This window comes from Chiloscyllium plagiosum, unplaced genomic scaffold (genome assembly GCF_037043375.1).
Source record: "Chiloscyllium plagiosum isolate Xiang-an unplaced genomic scaffold, Cpla_swu_hap1 HiC_scaffold_6, whole genome shotgun sequence".
NCBI lineage: Eukaryota > Metazoa > Chordata > Chondrichthyes > Orectolobiformes > Hemiscylliidae > Chiloscyllium > Chiloscyllium plagiosum.
Genome location: NW_028270144.1, coordinates 126,283,900 through 126,302,269, shown reverse-complemented (window position 1 = coordinate 126,302,269; position 18,370 = coordinate 126,283,900). Strand labels below are relative to the sequence as shown.

Sequence of the window (18,370 nt, the reverse complement as noted above, 5' to 3'; positions counted from 1 at the left end):
TCTGTTCCAAGACCTGCTGAGTTTCTCCAGTAATTTGTTTTTTTCAAATTTCCAGCATCCCTAGTTTTTGTTGTTTTGGTTTGGAAATTGTTTCCTTTTGTGGTGAGTCCAGAACTACAGAGCACTGCTTTAAAATTGGGAGTGCCCTATCAGGAGGAGAATAAGGGGCCTTTCTCTTTTTTTTTGAGGGTTGGGTGACTTTGGAACTCTGCCTCAGGAAGCAGTGGAGGCTTGGTCATTGAATATTCCAAAGGCAGAGGCTGACAGATTCTTGTTAGACAGCAGAATCAAAGGTTATCTTGGGTAGATGGGATTGTGGAATTCAAAACACAAGTCAGGCATGATCTTATTGAATGGCAGAGCAGGTTCAAGGGCTGAATGGTCTACTTAGAATCATGAATTCCTACAGTGCAGAAAGAGTCCATTCAGCCCATAGAGTCTGTGCTGCCCCTCCAAAACACATCCCACCCAGATCCTTTTGTATGCTCGTATAACACTGATTGAAAAGCATATTCATAAATGTGTGGATCAGAAATGGTGCATTGGTGGTGTCCCTTCCTTGGAGCCAGAAGCTCCCGGTTTGAATTCCAGTCCAGGATATGATTTTAGGAAGGACATTATTATGTTCGAGAGGGTTCAGAAGAGATTTACCAAGATGTTGCCGGACATGGAAAGGTTGGATAGGCTAGGACCTGTTTTACTGGAGCATAGGAGGTTGTGTTAGGTACTTTTTCTTGAGATTCTTCCACACTGTAATACGCCAACTTGTGTGAACAGCCAAACTTTATTCAGCAAGTACAAGCTTTGGAGGAACCCTTAACACTCTTTGCAATGCTTGCAAAGCCGTGTCAAGAGATCTCTCTGAACAAGGGAACAGTCCTCCCTTTCATATCACCATCAGTAATGATTAGATTAGATCAGATTCCCTACAGTGTGGAAACAGGCCTTTTGGCCTAACAACTCCACACCGACCCTCCAAAGAGTAACCCACCCAGACCCATTTCCCTCTGACTAATGCACCTAACGCAATGGGCAATTTATCATGGCCAATCCACCTGACCTGCACAGCTTTGGACTGTGGGAGGAAACATGCAGACACCGGGAGAATGTGCAAACTCCACACAGTCTGCCCAAGGCTGGAATCAAACCTGGGACCCTGGTGCTGTGAGGCAGCAGTGCTAACCACTGAGCCACCGTAATGCCCACAGGACAACCCCCAGCCACTCACCCATAGTCGCATGCCACTCGACACAGTGTAGTGATTTGATAATTTTCAGAAACAATGTTATTAGATCATTCCTTAATGGCAAGATATGGTGTAAATCATTTTTTTTAATTGCAGGGTGTGGTTAGATTCTTAACTGCAATGTTCTTATTGACTCTGAATAGCAGGCGATGTCAATCTAAAGTTTTACATTCTACCTGCAAGACAGAGAAACCTACCACCCTCCCCCAGGACAACAAATTTCTTACAGGTCAGCAGAACAAATTAACTCTTGAACATTTCATTCCCTCCTTATCGTTCTATAATAATCACCTAGATGGGAGATGAGAAAGGTGCTACCAGCTTATTCATAAGAATCTGACAGCCAGTATTCAAGCAAATTATTGACACACAACACACAATGATTGTAACAACAAAACTTACTAGCCCATGTAGGAGATAGGATCCCGAGGATCCTCTCACGTGGAAAAAAGGTGTTCGCGAGTAAAGTTGTTAAATTCACAATCCTTAGTGACTACTCCACCCCCTCCAAATTGAGTGGAAACGAGCCAGTTATCCAAAATCTCCTTCATTAAAATTCAATCCGAAAACAAAATCCAGACTGTCTTTATGCACCACTCCATGGAGAAATCTGAATTCTAGGATAAGGGCAGTTAAACACTTAACAAAACTGATAAAACTTCTATCTTTACGGAGATGCTTCAGATGGAGGATACCAGCGCATCTGAGCGTGAAGTGTGGCAGCTGCAGCTGCAGGCTAGGTGAACACAGCATTCTTTGCTGCTTCTGCTCTACTGTCAAATGTAACAAAGCCAACTGGCCGTTTTGATGTTAGCTTGATCAGTGAACCATCATATGTTCCTTAAATGATCGAAAGACAAGGTAAAGCTCACATGGTTTAATATGCAGGAAGAAGTGCCTATAACAAGGGAGCACACTTTTAAAGTGAAAGGCAGGAGGTTTAGAGGGGATTTGAGGAAAAAGAAATTGCCAGTTTGCTGGTGAGAATATGGATTAAAAGGCTGGGAGGGTAGTTAAGGTGCTTAACCTCAAACGTTTTAAAATGTATGTAGATGCTATAACATTCAAGGCTATCGATCTGGTGTGGCAAAGTGGGACTAGTGTACATGGAGTATTTTGGCAGTACAGGCTCAATGGACCAAAAGGCCTCTTCTACGCTGCATGATTCCATGATTATAAAACAGATTATTTAGAAAGCAGATGGTTAGTAAGCCTGATGTCATGCTGATGGTTTAAGAATAAAGTACTGGGCTTATGGCTAGTGGACGGAATTAATAATAGGAAATGTGCATTGCAAATGATACATTACAATCCATTTGAGGTAAGTTCATGGTAAACAGTGAACATTCATTTCAAACCCTAATTTCGTTGGGAAAGAATTTTGCCACTCTATCGCCGCCTCAATTCCCAACATAAAATACAAAAATTGCAAGAGATTGTTTAAAAAAGTGTTCATTAAATGTTTTTTCCAGCATTTATTGCAAATTTACAATGAAAGGTTGGCGATGGTGAGCTACCTTTTTTGAACTGCTGTAGTCCTTGGGATATGGGGACATCTATGGTATTATTAGGAAGGCAATTCCAGAATTTTAACTTAGCGGCAGTGTGGCCTACGGGGAACTTCGAGGTGGTGGTTTCCTATGATGGGGTTTGGGGTGGTGTTGGATGGGGTTGGGGGGGCCAGGTGGGCGGGGTGGTGTTGGATGGGTTTGTTGGGGGGGCAGAGCGGGGGCGGTGTTGGGGGCAGGGCCTCGCGCATGGTGTGCTGCAGTCTCCTGAACTGGGAGCAGTCTTAATAGAAAATTCTGACCCCCAGAGGAAAGACATTGATTATTTGGTTAATTGATTCAATTATCGGAATGAAATAGTGCCTGCCCATCTCGTTCGGATAATTGAGGTTCCTCTGTATACCGCTACTACTGACCATTGGTGATGGAGAGAGTGAATATTGAATGTAGTGGATAAAGTGCCAATTAGGTTTTGTTGTGAATGGTGTTGCACTTATTAGATGTTAGAGTTGCATCCATCCAGGCAAGAGGAGAGTACTCCCATCACATTCCTAATTGCGCCTTGTGGATGATGGGCATTGGGAAACAGCAAGTTACTTGTTGCAGAGTTCTCAATCTCTGATCTGTGGTTGTTGTCATAGTTGAGGTAGGGAAGGAATAAATAATTTATTGCTTTTATGAATCCTGTTCTAATCATCATTTTCCATGGGTTATGTTTTTCTGTTCTTTTGCGCCCACTGCAAATTGCTATGTCAACATTTCTCATCCGTCATCTAGTTTCAGGCTCTGGCCACTAATAGGTCTGTGGAGTGATTTTATTGAGGAAAACGTTTCCAAACTGCCATCATTTAGTGTAAATACAACTGGCTCTGGGTAAGGTCATTCACCCCCTTACAAATATCTTAGAGTATTAAAACTTTTAGGTGCGGTTGAGAGCATTGCACGTGGGCGGCACGGTGACACAGTGGTTAGCACTGCTGCCTCACAATGCCAGAGACCCGGGTTCATTTCCCACTTCAGGCGACTGTGTGGAGTTTGTACATTCTCCCCGTGTCTGCGTGGGTTTCCTCCGGGTGCTCCGGTTTCCTCCCACAGTCCAAAGATATGCAGGTCTGGTGAATTGGCCATGCTAAATTGCCCGTAGTGTTAGGTGAAGGGGTAAATGTAGGGGTATGGGTGGGTTGCACTTCAGCGGGTCGGTGTGGACTGGTTTGGCCGAAGGCCCTGTTTTCACACTGTAAGTAATCTAATCTAATCTAGATATATGAAAACAGGCAAGTGAGTAGCTAATGGGAAGAGGAGGCTCCACCAACAGCCTCTGCCCCAATGTTGCCAGAGCCCAACATGGTTTAAGATATACACAGATATATTTGACTGATGTGCTAAACAAGTGCAACAAAAACACAAATTGCTAAAAAAATCTCAGCAGGTCTGGCAGCATCAGTGGAGAGAAAGCAGAATTAACATTTCAGGTCCAATGACCTTTCTTCAGAACTGGACTTGAAATGTTAGCTTTACTTTCTCTCCACAGATGCTGCCAGACCTGCTGAGTTTTGTTTTAGCAATTTGTTTCTGATTTCCAGCATCTGCAGTTCTTTGGGGTTTTTTGCGCTTAAAAAAGTAGCCTTTTTTTAAAAACTACTTTGAGGCCCCCATTAACTCATGTTTACATGCAATTTGAGTCAACCTACGTGATATTAAACAAAAAAGCACAGGCCATTGCAAAGTATGAAACGGAGTCCTTGTCAACTTTCTAGCTGTAATGCCACAGACATATACTGGAACAAGTTTGGAGTTGATAGAAATCAGGCACATCTCTCTGGTTGGAGTTATGCCTGGTATATAGAAAGATGGATGTGGTTGATGGAGGTTATTAATCCTGACTCTAAGGCATCTCTTCAGGAGTTCCTCAGGGTGGTGTCCTAGGTCCAGCCATCTTCAGCTGCTTCATCACTGATTTTCCCTCCATCAGATAGTCAAGTGGGAATGTCCGATGATGGTGCAATGTTCTGCATCATTTGCAGCTCCTCGGATATTGAAGCAGTCTATGACCAAATGCAGCAAGACCTGAACAAGCAACATTTAATCCACTCAAATGTCAGTCAATGACTGTCTCCAATAAGAGAAAATGTAATCATTGTCTCTTGACATTCAGTGGCATAACTGTCACATCTGGGGATCCTGAGAGTTACCATTGACCAGATATTGAAATGGACTAGCCATATAAATACAGTGGCATCAAGAGACTAGGTATACTGCTTTGAGTACCTCCCCTCCTGACTGTCCGTAGTCTATCCACCATCTACAAGTCAAAAGTGGGGCGAGGATGAAATAATCTCCACTTACCTGGATAAGTGCAGTCCAACAACTCTCGAAGCTTGTCCATTCAGGTCAAAGCAGACACTCCACAACCATCCACTCCTTCCACCATTGATGCTCAGTAGCAACAGTATGTACATCTCCATGAAATTCACCAAGGTTCCTTTGACAACATCTCCAAACCCCTGACCATTTCAATCTTGAAGCATGACGGCATCTCTTGCAAATTCCCTGCCAACCCACTTACCATTCATACTTGGAAACATATTATTGTTCCTTCAGTGTCACTGTGTCAATTCCTGGAATTTCCTTTTTTTTTGCCATTGTGGATTTAGCAACAGTACATGGATTGCAGTGGTTCAAAAAGGTAGCTCACTACCACCTTCTCGAGCAGCTAAGGATGGGCAGTAAATGCTGGTCCAGCCAGTAACCATTATCTTGTGGATGATTTTTGAAAAAAATAGCATCTTTTGCTAAGGTGTTTCAGTACTAACATCTATAATACAAACATCTAACTGACATTGTGAAAAGTTGCCTAGGTATCTCCTATTCAAGAGGAAGAAATCCAGTGTTCCAAAGACGATCAATACTGGATTTGAAATGCTTAATTTTGTTTCTCTGTCCACAGATGCTGCAAGACCTGAGGAGTTTGTTCAGCACTTTTTAAAAAATTTAAGCTAGCCAATTGCCACATGATCAATGTTCTAATCAAGACTGAACGAGTGTGTTCTGCTTGAGTTGTACCACACCACAGATCAGAGTAAATTAATAATACTTCTACTTACCATGATGACCAATTAAATATCTTGTCTATGTCCAGTTTTAATCAGCAAGATCGATCAACTCGAGGTTTCTGAATAAACATGGTTCTTGATAATCAAAATAAATTGTATATAACATACATTCAATAATTTGTTAGCATACACTGTTAGTTGTACATAAATTCTTATCCCTCTGAATATCTCCAAAACATACGTGCAAACGCATTCCTGACGAAAAGATGAAAGGTTTTCTGCAGATTTCTGAAAATTTACTTTTTGGTTAATTATTCTTTGAAGTCAAAACAACAACAAATAAAATGTTTGAGTCTGGTCCTCTGATGTTCAGGCAGATGTAGTCATTTGTCATGCAGGGTTGACTCTTAAGTTTTGTAGGTACAACTTGCGCAAGAAATACTATCTGATATGTTTCTTTAGTCACTTGCAAAAGAACAAATAGATTTCACCCTGAACTTGAGGTTTCTCTTGTCAAAAGTGAGAGAGAGATCAACTGGCAGCTTATTCTTGGCAAACCTTCCTCCAATTCAGCTTGTTATTAGCTGGCTTCCCTCCAATTGACCTCAGGGTTTGGAGGGTGTGGAACAATCACTTCCCCAAACTAGTCGCTGTTCAAAATGGCCCCAGCAAAGCAACCAGTTATCACCAGTCAAATAAAAGCAAAATGTGGTTGCTGTAAATCTGAAACGCAAACAGAAAATGACGGCGAAACTTAGCATCTGTGGAGTGAGAAACAGATTTAATGTTTCTAGTCTGTTATGCCTTCCTCAGAACTCTAGTTTATTGATGGTTGAGAGGAGCCAGCAGAACTGTTGCATGTTCTTTGTCTGAGATATGGTAATATTTTGTAATTATTTTGTCTTTGTTTTATTCATTCATTTGATATGGACATCACTGGGGGCTGGGCCAGTACTTATTGTCCATCCCTAATTGGCTTTGAACTGAGTGGCTTGCTTGGCTATTTTAAGACCAGTTAAGAGTCACCATATTTCTGTGGATCTTGAGGCACATGTAAGCCAGACCAAGTCAGTATAGGCGATTTCCTTCTTTAAAGGACATGAATGAACCAGATGGTTATTCACAGCAATTGGCAATGGTAACCTGATTGGCATTAAACTAGTTTTTAATATCCGGTTTTTATTGAATTCAAATTTTGCCATCTATCATGTGATTCAGACACATAATTCCCAAACATTAGTCATGGACTCTGATTTGATTTTTGTTTTTATTGGCATGTGTACCCAAGTACAGGAATACAGTAAAAAGCGTATAATGTCACCACAGAAGGCTCTATCTTGGGTACAAGTACCTACTTACAGAATCTGAAGGACAAGGTAGAAAGGAAGAACAAAGTTAAACATTGTAGTAATTATAGTGTGGAAATAGATGAAAAAGTTTAAAAGTTAGACATTGCAGACCTCCTTTAGTTTAAGTAGAAAATAAAGAAGTAAAGGTGAAAGTTCAAACATTACAGCCTTTAAATGCTTTGCTACGGTGGGATCGCACTTCAAGGAATCCCCTCGAGACTGGAAGTCCACACTGGTCCAAGAGATCGCCACATACTGCTGAAAGACCAACATGACAGGCTGTGAGACTAATGCAGTGGCATTACCACTGTGACCACTTCCTAACATTACTGTGATACTGGGCTTCTCAGGATTTCTAACCTTGTTTACATTAAGATATTGCACAAAATCAAGCTTACTACTCCTCTATGTATACTGAAAGTGGTGAGGTATATGAAAATTCAAGAATATAACTTGTATATATTGTTTGGCATTTTTAAAATGGGTTCTGCAGACAACTTATCATTGGTTAGCCTTACAATTTCTACCCTGTATAAAGATGAGGTTAATTGCCTGCATCAACACATTTAAAAAGTAGTTGCCGATCAGGTAACCATTGCCAGTTGTCATAAATAACCACCTCGTTCACGAAAATTAGTGGTATAGTGAACAGTGAAAAATATTATCTAATGTTACAAAAAGGTCTTGATTAATTGGGTCAATGGGCTGAAGAGTGATAGATGGAGTTTAATTTGGATAACTGTGTGGTATTACATTTTGGTTAAAAACAAGGGCAGGACTTATACAATTAATGGTAGGGCTCTGGGTAGTGTTGTAGAACAGAGACAGAGGAGTTCAGGTACATAGTTCATTGAAATTTGCATCACATATAGACTGGGCAGTTAAGGTGTTTGGTCTACTGATGTTCACTGCTCAGATGTTTGAATATAGAAGTTGGGACATCATGCTGAAGTTTGCAGGATGTTGGTGAGGCCTGTTCTGGTGTACTGGTTGAGTTCTGGTCACCCTGCTATTGGAAGGATATTATTAAATTGGAGAGGGTTCAGAAAAGATTTACCAGGATGTTGATGGGAATGGAGGATTTGAATTTTAAAGTTAGGCTGGGACTTTTCCCTGGATCGTAGGAGTCTGAAGGGTGTTTATAAATCTCCAGGGGTCTAGAGGTTTATAAAATCATGAGGGGCACAGATAAGATGAAAAGCAAGAGTCTTTTCCCTAGACTAAGAGAGTTCAAAACTAGGGGGCATACTTGTAAGCTGAGAGGCGAAAGATTTAAAAGGGTCATGAGGAGCAAACACAGGGTGGTTTGGATGTGGAATGAACTGCCACAGGAAGAGTGATGCAAGTACAATTACAACATGTCTGAGGTAAGTACATGAATAAGAAATCTTAAGGGGGCTATGGATCAAATGCAGTCAATTGGAACTAGATTGGTTTGGAAACATGATCAGCACAGACGAGTTGCACCAAAGATTCTGTTTCCATGCTTATGACTCTTCCCGTTTCCTTATTTAAGCCACGTTTTGGATGTAGGTTTGCTTGCTGAGCTGCAAGGTTCATTTCCAGATGTTTTGTTATCTTTACTAGGTAACATCTTCAGTGGGCCTCAGGCGAAGCAATGCTGAAAATTTTGGCTTTCTATTTATATGATTGGGTTTCTTTGGCTTGGTGATGTCATTTCCTGTGGTGAAGTCACTTCCTGTTCCTTTTCTCAGGGGGTGGTAGATGGGGTGTAACTTGATGTGTTTGTTGATAGTGTTCCTGTTGGAATCCCATGCTTCTCAGAATTCTCGCGTGTGTCTTTGTTGGGCTTGTCCTAGGATGGGTGTGTTGTCCCAGTCGAAGTGGTGTCCTTCCTCATCCATATGCGAGGATACTAGTGAGACAGGGTCATGTCTTTTTGTGGCTAGTTGGTGTTCATGTATCCTGCTGGCTAGTTTTCTGCCTGTTTGTCCAATGTAGTGTTTGTTACAGTCTTTGCATGGTATTTTGTAAATGACATTAGTTTTGCTCGTTGTCTGTAAAGGGTCTGTCAAGTTCATTAGCTGCTGATTCAGTGCGTTGTTGGGTTTGTAGGCTACCATGATGCCAAGGGGTCTGAGTAATCTGGCAGTCATTTCAGAGATGTCTTTGATGTAGGGGAGAGTGGCTAGGGTTTCTGGACGTATTTTGTCTGCTTGTTGGGGTTTGTTGCTGAGAAATCGGCGGACTGTGTTCATTGGGTACCCGTTCTTTTTGAATACACAGTGTAGGTGATTTTTCTCTGCTCCGTGTAGTTCCTCTGTGCTGCAGTGTGTTAGTTCGTTGAAATAATGTTCTGAAGCAGCTTCATTGGTGGGTGTTGGGATTGCTTCTGTAGTTCAATATTTGGTCTGTATGTGTTGTTTTCCTGTAGACGCTGGTTTGAAGTTCGCCATTGGCTGTTTGCCATTCCTAGATGCCACAGTAGAGCAGTTTGTTATTTTCCTCCTCTTTAGTGAATGTAATGCAAGTAAGGATATTATTGATGGTCTTGAAGATTTCCTCTAATTTGTTTCGTTTAGTGATGACAAAGGTGTCATCCACGTAGCAGACCCAAATTTTTCCCATGGCTAATTCACCTAACTTACACATCTCTGGTCACTATGGACAATTTAGCATGGTCCAATTCACCTAACCTACACATCTTTAGACAGTGGGAGGACAACCGCACAGATGTGGGGAGAATGTCTGTATGGAGTTTGCACAGTTACCTGGGGTTGGAATTGAACCCAGGTCCCTGGCTCTGTGAGGCAGTAGTGCTAACCACTGAGCCACCTGTGGTTGATGACTTACATTGGCTCTCTGTTAAGCAGTGCTTTGATTTTTTTTAATAAAATGATCTTCCTCATTTTAAAATTCCTTCATCACACGTGCCATCGTACCTCTGTCAGCTCCTCCAGCTGCCTGTTATAACTAGGGGAACTTCACAATCGTAAGACAACAGTTTGCACTATGGTACTTAACTCTGCGATAATCATTACCTGGTGTGGTTCACGATCCCTACTTTGGCTTCAGAATTTGGCGCAGAGGAAGATCATAGGCTGAGAAGATGTAAAATTCATTTGCTTCTGTTTTCACTGGGCCCTCTTCATGACCAGCTGTGCTGCTTGTTTCTGCTTGTCTTTTCCAAAGAATCATCCTCTAAGAGTTTATGGCTGTCGACATATTGATACTGCAGCAAGTATGAGTGTCCAGGAGTTAGTGACCAATGGACATTCAATGTGCAAAAGATCTCTAGGTGTATAGCCATGGTCCATCTAATGAATGCAGTCAAACCAGTGCTGACACCATTGGCTTGGAAATGACTTTGTGCTGACAGAGTGTGTGCTCTAAGCCCTCTTGAGTTGTCACCTTGTTTTGCCAAGAAATGCCAGGTTACATCTGAGACTGAAAAGATTGAAATTGGTTGAGTCTTTTCTGCTTAACATGAGCTAGGTCCAGCCACTGTAGGGGAATAGCTGAGAATGAAGACTTGGACACGCAGTTGTTTTTTTCCCTGTTGGTTGCATTTGTTCCATGCTGTTAAGCTTATATGCAGCTGCAATTTTTGTGGTGCTTATGTTGATTTCAGCATCAAGATCATGAATTGTGATTGTGAAGTTATCAACAATCTTCAGTATCACACCGTCAATGTTAAGAGATTGCAGAATGGCCACATCCTGGAACCATGGCATTTATCTTCCTAGTTTTGATGGTCAAACCTCTAAGTGCATGAGAGAGTATTCATTTGCAGTTGAAAGTGTTCTGAGGTGCAAAATGCTTATGTTATCAGCAGAAAGCACCTGTCCAACAGAGACTTGACTCCAACAGAGTCTATGTATAGACCTCAGACAACACACAGCCACAGAATACCCTGGATATTTGTACAACTCCAATTCTGCCCTCCGGTGTGCTACATTTTAATTGATCCACCATTGGTGACCTTGATTTTAACTGTCAAGAAATACAGAATCCCCTCTCTAAACCTTATTGCCTGTCTCATTCCTTTCTACCTAACTCTGACCAGCTGCTGTCATGACGTAGTGTTAAATTTTGCTTTATAATGCTTCATGGTTCGTTTAATGTTATGAAAGTGCAAATCATTTTCTCTGTACAACTTGAAACTTGAATATAATATTGATTCACTTCATGTGGACCTGTAAAATTGTAAGTTCTCCATGTTTTAAATGAGCAGCAGTGCTAACCTTGACTTGAAAAGTTGACCTAAATCTTTTGAGCAATGCTGTGAGCATCCCAATAGTGTTGGTCTTTAAAAGAGAGATGTATGATTATGTTGGAAGGTGATTTCAAGGTCTTCATTGTAGCAAGCCATTCTCGTTCTTGACTGTATTAGTTTTTCCCTGCTGTGATTATGGGGCATCAAACAAAATCTATAATGTACTTTGTTACTGCTGTCTCAAGCAAATAAGTTAAGAATTTTTGTGTGACATTTTTGTTCTGTCATTTTACCTGATCAGTAGTGTGTTTGACCTAGTCTGTTGTTTGTAAAACCATAGGCAAAGGGTGGAAAGTTTTGCTCACATGCTTTAATTAATGTAGGTGCAAGATAGGGATGGTTTCATCTGAGGAGGTGTGGAGCACTTGAATATGCTGACATTTTTCTCTTTTTGCTTCTTGTCATATGGATGAGGCTGGCAAAGCCCAGCATTTATTGTCCATCCCTAATTGTCCTTGAGCAGGTGGTATTGAGTTCCGTACATTTGAATGGCTCGCTAAGTCTTGGCAGGGGCACTTAAGTGTTGAATCATATCCAATTTGATCTAAGATAAGGACGACTGATTTCTTCCCTGACAGATATTAGTGAATCAGATGGGGTAGTTATGTGAATCTGGTGGTTTCATTATCATTATTAATGAGCATTGTATTTTATTCCAGTTGTTTAATTTCTCAAATAAATTTAATCTGTTGAAGGTGCTGAGGTGAGATAGACAATAGGTGCAGGAGTAGGCCATTCTGCCCTTCGAGCCTGCACCACCATTCATTATGATCATGGCTGATCATCCTCAATCAGTATCCTGTTCCTGCCTTATCTCCATAACCCTTGATTCCACTATCCTTGAGAGCTTTATCCAACTCTTTCTTAAACGAATCCAGACACTGGGCCTCCACTGCCTTCTGGAGCAGAGCATTCCACACACCCACCACTCTCTGGGTGAAGAAGTTTCTCCTCATCTCTGTCCTAAATGGCCTACCCCTTATTTTTAAGCTGTGTCCTCTGGTTCGGGACTCGCCCATCAGCAGAAACATGTTTCCTGCCTCCAGAGTGTCCAATCCTTTAGTAATCTTATACGTCTCAATCAGATCCCCTCTCAGTCTTCTAAACTCAAGGGTATACAAGCCCAGTCGCTCCAATCTTTCAACATAAGATAGTCCCGCCATTCCAGGAATTGACCTCGTGAACCTACGCTGCACTCCCTCAATAGCCAGAATGTCTTTCCTCAAATTTGGAGACCAGAACTGCACACAATATTCCAGGTGCAGTCTCACCAGGGCCTGTATAGCTGCAGAAGAGCCTCTTTGCTTCTATACTCAATCCCTCTTGTTATGAAGGCCAGCATGCTATTAGCTTTCTTCACTACCTGCTGTACCTGCATGCTTACCTTCATTGACTGGTGTACAAGAACACCCAGATCTCTGTACTGCCCCTTTACCTAACTTGACTCCATTTAGGTAGTAATCTGCCTTCCTGTTCTTGCCACCAAAGTGGATAACCATACATTTATCCACATTAAACTGCATCTGCCATGCATCTGTCCACTCACCTAACCTGTCCAGGTCACCCTGTAATCTCCTAACATCCTCCTCACATTTCACCCTGCCACCCAGCTTTGTATCATCAGCAAATTTGCTAATGTTGCTATTAATACCATCTTCTATATCATTAATATATATTGTAAAAAGCTGCGGTCCCAGCACTGATCCCGCAGTACCCCACTGGTCACCGCCTGCCATTCCGAAAGGGAGCCATTTATCACTACTTTGTTTCCTGTCAGCCAACCAACTTTCAATCCAAGTCAGTACTTTGCCCCCAATACCTAATTGCCCTAATTTTGCTCACTAACCTCCTATGTGGGACTTTATCAAAGGCTTTCTGAAAGTCCAGGTACACTACATCCACTGGATCTCCCTTGTCCATCTTCAGAGTTACATCCTCAAAGAATTCCAGAAGATTAGTCAAACATGATTTCCCCTGGAGAAATCCATGCTGACTCTGACCTATCCTGTTACTGCTATCAAGTTGTGTCGTAATTTCATCCTTTATAATTGACTCCAGCATCTTTCCCACTACTGAGGTCAGACTAACTGATCTATAATTTCCTGCTTTCTCTCTTGCTTCTTTCTTAAAAAGTGGTACAACATTAGATATGAAGTTATGTCTTTCAAGTATTAATCTAGGCCTTTGGTTTACTGGTTCTGTAACATAACCATGATGCTACTGTCTCATGCTTAATCTTGATACTGATTCCCTAGTCGAGTACAAGAAACCCTTTAATTGCTAGCCCTTGAGCTTTTTACTATTATTGTTTTTCCTTGATATTTCACTTTTATCTAGTTTAGCATTTGGCTGTCTTGCCATAATGTATCATCAGATACTCTTCTGTGTCAAAGTTGATCTGCCATGAGTTTGACCATTCAATCCAACTATGTCTGTAGAATATTTAAAATTTTGTGCCTGCACATTTCCTGTCTGTACCGTTTGATCCATTCTTTTGTCAATCTTTATCTGTTATAAATTGAAATGTTCTTCTCTTTTTCAATGGGTTTGGCTTTTGTCAACTTGTAATGTAGCAATTATGTAATTTGGGCACCAGATGGTGGAGCACACAGTCTTTGAACTTTGCAGAAACTAATGTTAAGAGTCACCAACCATTATCTTAATTTTCAGACTGCTGCAAAACAGCCCACTGGGCAGTGCACTATATGAGAGATTACTTAGGTTTTCAATTTCTTCCTTAAGTCTTAAGTAGATTTCAAAATATTAAATTCAAATAAAAATTGTCTTTTCTTTCAGTATCTGTGTTGTATTGACATCAAGCTGCTATGCTTTCTTTTCCCATATTTGTCTTAACCTATTGTAGCTCTGTCTCTCTATTCAGCTGTATGGTAGTGCCACAACACCACCTGACTCCCTTTAGTTTTGCAGTTTAAAATCTTGTATTTCAAGATATTTGTTTCTCAGCACAAAAAAATCCATTGGGTTCTCATCACCTATGTTCTGATTCTTGCTCCTAACCTCGGGAGAAGGAATAAGCAGATGACAAAAGAGGTGGGCTCACATTTGGAGGAAAGGTAAGGTTGCGGGAACTGATAATGGTTCAAGACCATCTCCATCCATTGTTCCCGTGCACTTCCAAACAAAACACTCCCATCAAAACTTGCAATACTGCTCATGCCATTTTCAGCTTCTTAGGCCAACCTGCAGAGTAACAACACACGAGAACTTGTGAAAGATACGCTCCTGCTCCTTGAGTAATTTATTCATTGATCCTTGAGCATAGGTCATTGATTTATTAATTTTCCGCACCCTGCTGCTAGATTTATGTTGCTTCTTGCTACTCTTGTTCATTTAACTTGACGGAAGCACTTCTGCTGCTGGCTTGAATTTATTCGTTCAGTGATGATTACTGCCTTCAAAGATTTTAATTGACTAGTGCCTTGTTAGCTATGCATCAATTGTCACTGGTAAGTCTTCATTGTAACAAGCCATTCTCGTTCTTGACTTTGTGTTAGTTTTTCCAAGGAGAAAGTGAGGACTGCAGATGCTGGAGATTAGAGTCGAGAGTGAGGTGCTGGAAAAGCACAGCCAATCAGGCAGCATCTGAGGAGCAGGAGAATCAACGTTTTGGGCATTAGCCCTTCATCAGGATTGAGGCTTGTGGATCGGGGCTGATAGAAAAATGGGGGGGGATGGTAGCTGGGAAAGCGATAGGTGGATGAAGGTGCTGGAGAAGGTGAAATGTCAGAGGGGGCAGTGATGGATGGGTCCGGAGGGTGGTGCTAAATTGGAGGCTTGGGACTGGGATAGTGGGGGGGGAGGGGAAATGAGGAATCTGTTGAAATCCACATTGATTCCGTGTGGTTGCAGGGTCCCAAGACGGAATATGAGGCATTCCTCCTCCAGGCGTCGGTTGGTAACAGTGGAGGAAGCCCAAGACCTGCATGTCCTTGATGGAGTGGGAGGGAGAATTGAAGTGTTCAGCCACGGGGAGGTGGGGTTGGTGGGTGCGGGTGTCCCTGAGATGTTCTCTGAAACAATCTGCAAGAAGGCACCCTGTCTCCCCAATGTAGAGGAGACTGGGTGCAACAGGTGCAGCTTTTCCAAGTTGATTTTTCCTGCTGTGATCATGGGCATCAAACAAAATCTATAATGTACTTTGTTACTGCTTTATCTCTTATTATTATAGCATGTTGTATTGTGAACTTTAGTTGTCTGTTTAAGGGCATTGAGTCATCACAATGTATTGAAACTTGTCTGGACTGTTCTTTTGAATCTAGCAATTCAACATCATGGAAGATTTACTGTTGATCAGTGAAAATCTTGTGTATGTATCATTTGCTGTTTACTTTATGAATTGTCCACATTTCTGTGCTTGCAAGAATGTTTTATATTGTGACAAGTTGAAATTAGATAATCCTGCTAGCAAGAAAGCCGCAGTGCTTCCCCCGGCAGGATAGTGCAATTCTCAACATGACAAGTATTCCAACAACTTTCCGAAAAGCAGTTATGCGAGTTTATAATGGAAATGTGATATGATTTTCAGAATGGGATTCTCTGTCTCCAAGTTCAGTTATCCCCAAGATATCTAACTCTGCTTCCCATGAAGCTTAGACCAATCCTAACTCTCCATGCACAGCACCAGAGGAGATTGGATGGTAGCAAATTAATAATCTTAATTTCTACAGGGTGCCACTTTTTGTAAAGGTCAGTTTCTTTCATGCAATGCACGTTCTTGACCTGATCCTTCCTTATTTTCCACAGTTCCTCAACCACTGGTGGACCTTCACTTGAAGCTAATGAGGAAGATTGGCAAGTCTGTAAGCTTTGATCGATGGGAAAAGTACCTTCTCAGGGTAAAAGACTTTTATGTTCTTGTTATATCATTGAAGCACTTCAGTATCATTCAGAGTTAGTCTTACAAGAGCGTACTTGACTAGTCAAAACTAGCCCAGCTTTGTTTGAGTTTGTAGTTATGTCTGTGTATGTAAAACAGATATGGAATAACTTACTGCTGTGCTGTGCAGACTTGATTTCTGTTCCATAACAAAATTGCTGAAAAATCAGACTTTTATTCAGCTGATTTGATCTTGACAATTAATGGGAGACCACTACAGAACAAATATGGGGCCTTGCAGTAATTGTGCTGCATTTCTTGATATCAACTTTTCCACTGAGTTAAAATCTCATCCAAATGGTTTTCCGGTCAAAATCCTTCAGCTCCTATCCAATAACATCTTCAACACCCCAATTGCAGTGGCAATAGAAGACAGGTCGGTGTCACTTTCTTGGTTAACTGGTGGGTTGGACAATAAATATCCCAAGTATTTTAGTAAATAAAATCTGGCTTCTATTGGATTGTTGTCAAGTTGGAACGGTGTCTTCGATTAAAATTTAATTTAGGGTCCAGCAGGAATGTAAACTAGTGGGTTTCCTTTAAGCCTTCAGCAAGTCTAGTTTCTGCTGTATAAGTATTATATGCCATAAAAGATATTTAATTTCACAACTACCTCATCAACCATGGCAAAGTAACGAATGGATAGAAGGGCATTGCCCCTGTAGTCATACAATTCCAGATAAATTATGCATGAGCAATCCTGGGTAATTTGTTTGTCCTTGGAAGCGTCCACAATTTAACAATTTCTAAGTCCTCCTACTCTACCTGCTCAAGACCTGCTGCTTGGATAATCACTTTTTCTCCTGTATTCATACCAGTGCCTAATGAACTGGAATCCACTTCCCTCATGACAAGTTTGAGTCATTAATCATATGTGCTGTTTGCCAATTTCCATTGTCTCTTTTCATGTGATTTTTCAACTTCCACTCTGCTGGCGGCTAACAGTTTTCCATATGGCTCAGGTAATAATCCAAAGATTACCTATTAGACTCTACTTAATTTGGTACCTAATGTCTTGTACTGAGAACAGTGTCAATCCCCTGACACTATACTGTGTCCTGCTACCACTATATTCCTTTTACTCCCTCAGCTGAATAGTTTTCTGCACCATTGAGTCGTGGTCAGTTGGTTCATCCACCTCTCAGCACCCTGACATCTAAACAAACTGAAAATGCCTCAAACTCGGATAATTGCAAAGGTTGAGTTTTCTCCACCTCTGGGTCCAAAACCAACCTCACTCAGTCACCTCCTCCTATCTCTGAGCGCTGACCAAATCAGAATACCCTATCCTAAGGAATGAGGGTACATCCTGGAGTGAATAATCTTGGTAACTTGCCCTTCCCTGATGCATTGCAATTTTTTACAGCTCATAGCTTTTTAGTCGAAGTTCCTCACACCACAGTTTGCGCTGCATCACGCTGGCATCTTGTAACTAGTGGAATGCCACAGGGATGGGTCAATGAGAGAACTGAATGCACTACAGCCAAGTTTGTGAATTACACAGAAATAATTTGGGAAGGTGGGTAGGCAAGTACTGAGGGTGGTAGAGTCTGAAGAGGGACATACAGGTTTAGCCAGTGGGCAAAACTTTGGTAAATGAAATATTGTGTAGGAAAACATGATGTTATGCACTTTGGCAGTTGGGATGAAGGAGTAGATTATTATTTAAATGGATTGCAGCACAGAACATTAATGTATGAGTTTGAAGAAGCTTTGTAGCTCAGGTTGAGGTTCTGGGTGTAGGTTTGCTCATTGAGCTGGAACCTTCCAGCTTAGCAAGCAAACCTACATCCAGATTATTAATGTATGAAAGAAAGCAACCAAGTTCAGGTAAAGGAAGTGGAATATTGGCCTTTACTTTGTAGGGAATGGGATATAAAATTAGATCTTGTTAAACTATTCAAGGTACTAGTCAAATAAGAGCTTGAATTCTGTGAACAGTTTTGGTTTCCTGAGCTAAGGAAAGATTAAATGGTATTGGAGGCAGTTTGGAGGAGGCTCACTAGGTGGGTATTGACAAAATATATTTTGAGAGGTTGAGTAGGTTGGATCTGTACTCATTGGAGTTTAGAAGAGTGAG

General features: G+C 41.3%; 1 protein-coding gene across 2 annotated transcripts in view; it reads left to right on the top strand.

Annotated features, from left to right (window-relative positions):
* Positions 1-18,370, top strand: part of rsf1a (remodeling and spacing factor 1a) — a 110,749-nt gene that overhangs the window by 28,983 nt on the left and 63,396 nt on the right. For both annotated transcript variants that reach the window (XM_043692490.2, XM_043692489.2), the window contains exon 2: positions 16,158-16,249. In XM_043692490.2, the coding sequence (XP_043548425.2) occupies positions 16,158-16,249 (92 nt within the window). The remainder of the gene's footprint in view (positions 1-16,157; positions 16,250-18,370) is intronic.